The 7,500-nt window shown below is 34.5% G+C and overlaps 1 protein-coding gene across 1 annotated transcript in view; it reads left to right on the top strand.

Moving 5' to 3' along the window:
• LOC144439658 (high affinity cGMP-specific 3',5'-cyclic phosphodiesterase 9A-like) overlaps nucleotides 1-7,500 on the top strand; it is a 46,988-nt gene that overhangs the window by 30,756 nt on the left and 8,732 nt on the right. The window contains exons 4-10 of the mRNA XM_078128897.1: nucleotides 1-7; nucleotides 894-948; nucleotides 2,009-2,079; nucleotides 2,826-2,907; nucleotides 5,239-5,299; nucleotides 5,587-5,661; nucleotides 6,893-6,979. The exon at nucleotides 1-7 is cut by the window's left edge and continues 37 nt beyond it. Coding sequence (XP_077985023.1) covers nucleotides 1-7; nucleotides 894-948; nucleotides 2,009-2,079; nucleotides 2,826-2,907; nucleotides 5,239-5,299; nucleotides 5,587-5,661; nucleotides 6,893-6,979 — 438 coding nt within the window. The remainder of the gene's footprint in view (nucleotides 8-893; nucleotides 949-2,008; nucleotides 2,080-2,825; nucleotides 2,908-5,238; nucleotides 5,300-5,586; nucleotides 5,662-6,892; nucleotides 6,980-7,500) is intronic.

The raw sequence follows: 7,500 nt of genomic DNA, 5'->3' as shown, positions 1-7,500 counted from the left end.
TCTCACGGTAAGAAAACACTTTCTGAAATGCCTGTAACTTGTAGTACGAGTCGACCATGTTATTATTTATTGTTTCACAACATTTTTTATTTGCATAATATTGTCGTTTTATCTATATTTTTTTTAAAATGAAATCTGAAACAATGCTCAGTTAAGATCAAGAAAAAATATCAGGGATGAACTAACAATTTTTTGAATGAAGGTCAAACGATATCAAATTTTGAACCCAAAATGGCTGTCGAATGTTACGTTTACACTATGGCAAAAGAAACGATTTCATTCAACAAATTGTTAGTTCATCCCTGATATTTTTTCTTGATTTTAACGGAGCATTGTTTCAGATTTCATTAAAAAAAATATTGAAAAAAAGAAGGTGCCCTTCCTATCCATTTTTTATCATCAATCCAACAGAACCGGAAACAAGCGATCAAATGGAAAAGTTAAAGTCGTACAAGCTGAGTTTATAAATTTTGACTCAAGTGAAAATACTTTATATAAATAAAACCTCATTTCATTATAATGTCAATGTCGATGAATACCTTAAGTGACATTGCAATTGTTATGTTATTGTTAGAACAGTTGGTTGCATAGTAGCGATTCCTGAATATTTCTTGACACGTGTGATAAATTACGTCATCGGATCGTTTATGAGTCATATCTGTATACCAGGTTTGAGTTCAGGCAATTGCAAGTGGTGGTTAAGTGTGCTCCAGCACCTTCTTACTTGTATGTGGCTTCAGTAAGTCTAATACCTTGAGTACCTTTGAAATATGCAGGGAAACTTTGCCAAAATACTTATGGAGTCAGCTTGTGCCCCTGTAAGGAGCATTTAAGAACTTTTAAGGGTTCAGTTCTACATATTAAAACTATATCTTTTACTTTAATAATTGTAGGCGATGACGAAGTTTTGCAGACCGTTTTAACACAGGTGGCAGAACAATTTGACAAGTAAGTAAGAATTCTCAGATGCTATTTTTATTTATTATTATTACACTTCAATGTTCTTACACAAGCTGCCATTTGTCAGAATCGAATCACATGACTTTATATATATTATTACCCGCGCGACTATTGGTCGGCACGATTGCTGACAGTATATTTCTCATCGTAACAACATAAAATTATGGCCGGTTAAAAATGAATAAAAAAGAAGATGTATGTGTACATGATGATGCTTTTAAATTAATTCATAATCATGATACGTTGACAGTCTCAGTGAAATGACAGTTAACGTCATAAGGAAAATGAAACATTTGTGTATATGAGAAGGTCTCGAATTTATGCAATAAACGACGATGTCGCTCAGATTCGCACTTCTAAATCACTAATTCTGCAATTTTGTATATATATTTTCTGTAGAATGAAAAAAATATCAGGTCGGTCGGGTCATGAGAAACATAGCACGTTAATGTCGATGGGTGCCTTTAGACTGCCAATAAAGAGAAGTGTCCTCGGGCGCGTTTCTAATACAATTTATTGCATATTATAGAGCTTACTAGACTGGGCCAATCCCTTGGGAGATCAATTTGGTCTCATAATCGTCAAATATTTTGAATTTGTTATTCATTTCAATTTTTTTTCTTCCCGAAATTTGAAATGAATAACAAATCAAAACATCTAGAGATTATGAGACAAAAAAACCCGGGTGACCGGCAGTCTAAGGGCTTACTAAGTATTATAGTATTTCTCATCGAATCATTCATGCATATATACCTAAATGCCAGATGGAGTAATGGCAATAGCAAATGACGGGTGAACAAGCATATCTCTACAAATGCCTTCTGAAATGCAGCAGAAAATGTTTCATAAATATGTAAATACTTGGTTTTGTGAAATTTCGATACAGGAGATATGAGATGGCAGGCTACTTAGGTATATATATATATATATGTCACGATAACACATTTTGGAGAATCAAAGTGACTCTAGTATCACGAAGAATAGCTATGGAAATGATACTTTTAAAGATGACGTCATACTAAGTCTTCATTGTATCTTTCATACACAGAGCATTCAAAGTGACAGAACTGAAAGAAGAGGTGGCACGAAGATTAACGGCGATAGAAAAGAGAATGGAAAGTAGGTGATATTATATAGCAGATATAATATTGACAAAAGGACAGATTTACAAAGAGATGACATGCAATTTTTACACGAGGAACTTGGGTTGTATGTATGTATGTATGTATGTATGTATGTATGTATGTATGTATGTATGTATGCATGCATGCATGCATGCATGTATGTATGTATGTATGTATGTATGTATGTATGTATGTATGTATGCATGTGTGCGTTCCTGTGTTAAGAAAATCGCTGTATCGAAGAAAATACATTCGTTTGTTCGTTCGTTCGTTCGTTTGTTTGTTTGTTTGTTCGTTTGTTCGTTTTTTGGTAAGTTGGTTGGTTGGTTGGTTGGTTGGTTGGTTGGTTGGTGGATGGATGGATGGATAGGAGGGTGGGTGGGTGGTTGGGTGGATTGATTGATTGATTAATATATTCCACTCACCTAGTCACTCACTCACTTGGTCAATCACTCCTTCATCCCTCCCTCACTCAATCACTTGCTACCCCCTCCCTTCCTCCCTCCCTCACCCACCCACCCACAAACCATTCTTCCCACTCACTCACTCACTCACTCACTCACTCACCCACTCACTCACTCACTCACTCACTCACTCACTCACTCACTCACTCACTCACCCACCCACTCACTCACTCACACTCACTCACTCACTCACTCACTCACTGACTCACTGATTCTCTCACTGACTCACTCACTCACTGACTGACTCACTCACTCACTCTTTATCTGTTGCTTATAGTGGAAGGTCTCAAAGCCGTGGAAATCGAGAAATGTAAACAGGAACTATCAAACATTAAATATCAGATTCTCAACGCCAAAAAGTAAGTATATTTCTACTTCCTTAAAATGAAACTTATCCCACGAACTGAATGCTTATATTATATATTTTCTATGGAAATTTTTTAGAGAAATACTGATGTATCCATTTCCGGATTAGTTTATCTTCAAGAAAACACGTTTCCAGTTACTTTTTTCTTTAAAATCTAAAACCAACGCTCAGTTAAAGTGGTCATATGGGTGAGGATTTGGTATGTATTTTGGATTTTTAATTTATGAAACTATTTTATCATGGCTTCCTACTTGGACAATCAATGTGAAACAACAAATGCCAGTTAATTTTTTTGACGCAATAAATTATAAGATAGTAGTAAATACGTACAATAACAAAGCTTTTACACGTTTTATAAATAGTTTTTTTGCAGTGTAATGCCTTACAAACACTGACTTTAATAGTGAAATGTTGTTTCATATTGATTTATCAACTAGGAAACCATTATTTTATAATCAAAGGTCCAAAATATATATCAAATTCTCATATATATGGCCACTTTAAGGTAAACACAGAAACTAAAAATCATGGGTCATCGTACAATTGTTTGATGTAGAGGTCGATTTAACATGGAAATTAGTATCCAATATGGCCGCCGAATAAGTTTTTTTTAACTGTATGGGAAAATATCATATTTCCATAAAAGCAAGACGATAGCCCCCAAATTTCTTTATTATCATAAATGGCTAAGAAAAGGATTACTTATAGCAAAATGTAACAATTTTAGAACCTTGATGTTCAGGGAAATTGGTTCTGAAGGCGCAATCTACCTTACACTCGATGATAGACCAAAGTCATGGATGGCGCTATTATTTACGTTTTTTTCATTTGTTACCTATATGTTCAATCTACGTCATCTTTTGCATGAGTCAATGAACCATTTTTAACCACCTTCGTTATCAAGGGAAGTTTTAAGAGAATTTGCAACATGTCAAATATACAGGAAAAGGTATTGATAAGTTAGAAGTTAATTTTAGGGAAGGGAGTAGAATATAGAGGGATATTTAGATTAGACCAGATAACAAAATAATTATAATGATAATTGTATATGTTTTCTTTGTTCATCAAAATTTTCAGCGCCCATGGCAAACGTGACTCGACTATTTCGAAGTAAGAAATTGAGCTCACTTGCACCTATTGATGAATATCTCAGACTAGATTATTCTCTACCTTATAAACCTTTTCCGCACCTGCTTTGTTCTTTTACACGAACTTTGTTTGAATTGTGTGTTTCTGGATTTTAATCACATTATTTAGACTTTATTTGACTAGAAAACTAGACTTCTGAGACAAGCTATTTTGTAGTATAGCAGGCAATAACATTTTCTCCGTTTTGATTTTCTTCTACTTCTTAACTTAATTCAATTTTTTTTTTATCCCTGACTGGTTTTGTAAAAGCTATAAATGTGCTTATTTTTCAGTAATGTTGCTTTTAGCAATTTTGTAGTAGCTTATATCACCGACGTGTGTGGTTTGTTTTGAAAATAAGGTTTTATTTGTCAACCTTGATTGTTTAACTTGGTTATTTCAATGTAATATCATGTTTGTCACATTTTTGGACATATCCTTTCGAAGGCGGTATCACATACAAAGCGTATATCAAATAAAAATCATTCAAGACCAAAGAGCTAATGGAATGGACTCCACTGATAACATATTTAATCTAAGCATTTATGAATAATGATATTTCTTACGGTATTCTGTTTATAGAAATCTGAAATGTAAAGCTTGGCGAGAATGTTTATATCAAATGCAAAGCGCCAATATTCTTTAGCACAGTTTTCTTGGGGGGAAAATCGACAACTTAAGGAAAAGTGTCAAAGTCAAAGTGTTAAACTCAACCTAATAAATATGAAATACAAAGTGCTAATATTCTAGTTTTTTTTTTTTTTTTTTTTTTTTTGGGGGGGGGGGAGACGAAAACTTAAGGAAAAGTGTGAAAGACAACCTCCTGTACGAAGTAGTTTTTATTACGTCCAACCTAGTTTTATTCTAAAAACAACAACAACTAAACCTTATTGTTGTTGTTTAGAAATCTCAAAGAATTGTTTAACCTGAAGTCGAAATTCTGCAACTTAATTTTAAGTTTAGTGACTTTTTATTTGCAACATGCTACTAAAGTGTTTGCTTCAAATATTATTATTTGCAATATTGTAGCTTCTTATAAAGACTTACTGTAGTGTTTTATGATGTATCATACGACTTGCTTATCACACAAATAATCTGTCAAATTGTGTGTTTTGCTCTGTTTGCTATTTTCCATTACTAACTTTATCAGTCTATATAGTCATGTACTATAACTCTGGATTTCTTTATCTTTCAGTACGTACTCTGTGGACGAAAAGAAAATAGGCATGAAACGAGATGTTCCAAAATATCCCAAGGTAAAGGTTAACGTATGATCATGTTTTGCTTTATTTTTGCTTTTATTGTTCAAATTTGATTTGTCCAAATTATACTTTCAAATAGAATTTTCAAAAAAGGTTTCCCATTTTATTATCTTTTTTTGTGTGGACGAAATTGTGGAATGCAATTGAGCATACTGTCTGTCTGTCTGTCTGTCTGTCTGTCTGTCTGTCTGTCTGTCTGTCTGTCTGTCTGTCTCTCTGTTATCCTTTGTTATTTTAATACAGTTATATGACATTATAATACAATGTGTTCTCCATTACAGTACACCCTGTCTCAGGAAACAATAGACTATCTGAAGAAACCGACATTCGACATATGGCACTGGGAATCTAACGAGGTGAGAGGTTATCTTCTATTCATACTTTTCACTATGTGTATACATTATCCCCATGTAGAACCGGTATAGCAGTATGTCTGTCATGTCAATTGTAACTACTATTATACCAAGCGCAAGCCAAATTATTGTCTTTGAACAGAAAATATGGACTATTATATACCCTTGTCGTTCTACGACACAACAACCCGTGTCTACGTCACTGGTTGTATGGTTTTCTGGTGCTTGAAATATAAGTGAAAACGTTCGTAATAGCCATTATTTTTCTTGATTTTCGGTAAATCATGCTTGGGAAGGTGTAATTATATCATTCCTCAATAGTGTTTTTATTCTAGAAAATACTCGTCACCTATAAAGTTGTTACACTACACTTCTAGCGATCACGTGACGAGGGCCCTTATGTTACTCGGATTTTCTTGGTTTAGTGAAGGGAGAAAATATCGGGAATAGTATCTTATCATATACCCTTCTCCAGCCGTTCCCTCTTTCTTGTATTCATTGTATGTATAGACAATATATACAGATTATGAAGCCAGATTGGTGTGTGTATGTGTATGACCGTGGTACCTTGCTGGTTGTTTGACTGGTGTGCATATGTGTATGACCGTGGTACCCTGCTGGTTGTTTGACTGGTGTGCATATGTGTATGACCGTGGTACCCTGCTGGTTGTTTGACTGGTGTGCATATGTGTATGACCGTGGTACCCTGCTGGTTGTTTGACTGGTGTGCATATGTGTATGACCGTGGTACCTTGCTGGTTGTTTGACTGGTGTGCATATCTGTATGACCGTGGTACCCTGCTGTGCGTTTAGCTGGTGTGCATATGTGTATGACCGTGGTACCCTGCTGTGCGTTTAGCTGGTGTGCATATGTGTATGACCGTGGTACCTTGCTGGTTGTTAGGCTTTCGTGCATATAATATGTGTATGACCGTGGTACCTTACTGGTTGTTTGACTGGTGTGCACACGTGTATAAATAAAATATGTAATAAAATTGTTTTATATCTTAAAAATTCAAAATAAATACCCTATCATCATTCATATGGCCACTTTTAATGAACTTATAACGACAACATCATACGAACATTGTATATTAGTTGGTACTTACTTACTTACTTACTTACTTACTTACTTACTTACTTACTTACTTACTTACTTACTTACTTACTTACTTACTTACTTACTTACTTACTTACTTACTTACTTACATGATACGTCTGATTTATTCAATAGATGTTAAGTTTATTGGAGCATATGTACCATGAGCTAGGATTGGTTCACGAGTTTAACATCAACCCAATTGTTCTGAAACGATGGTTGGTAAGTATGTCATTCAAGATGTAATAATTTTAGTTCCTCATTCTTGTTGAGCAACAAAATAAGACTGTAAGGGGCGACGTAAATAGTTCAACGTAGGATTAAAAAACCCCAAATTATTTCACTTCGGCCACAGAAACCCCCCTCTTATAACTAACTTGGCCAAAATCAGTATGTAGTAGTATGTAGCGCTATGAATACAAAGTCAGTAAGTAGTGAGGGAAAAATAGTTCTTCTATTGATACGTTATTTTTGTGTCGTGCATTTACTATAGCGAAAATTCTTCAATTTATAAATTCAACATTTTTTTTTAGAATATTTGTTTTTAGGGGTACAAAATACATCCGTTAAAAGTAAAATCGTTTTTGTAGGATAAGAACTAAAACGACTGAAAAAAAATCCATTAGTCATCTATCCTACATTGAACTACATTGATCTCGCCCCTGTCTACCGGAAACGATTCCCTTAGATTCTAAGATGGTTAAAGACAGTAATGTTGGCCATTTGATACACTTTATCCGCTC

This window comes from Glandiceps talaboti, chromosome 9 (assembly GCF_964340395.1).
Source record: "Glandiceps talaboti chromosome 9, keGlaTala1.1, whole genome shotgun sequence".
NCBI classification, from domain to species: domain Eukaryota; kingdom Metazoa; phylum Hemichordata; class Enteropneusta; family Spengelidae; genus Glandiceps; species Glandiceps talaboti.
This window is presented reverse-complemented; position numbering and strand designations above follow the sequence as displayed.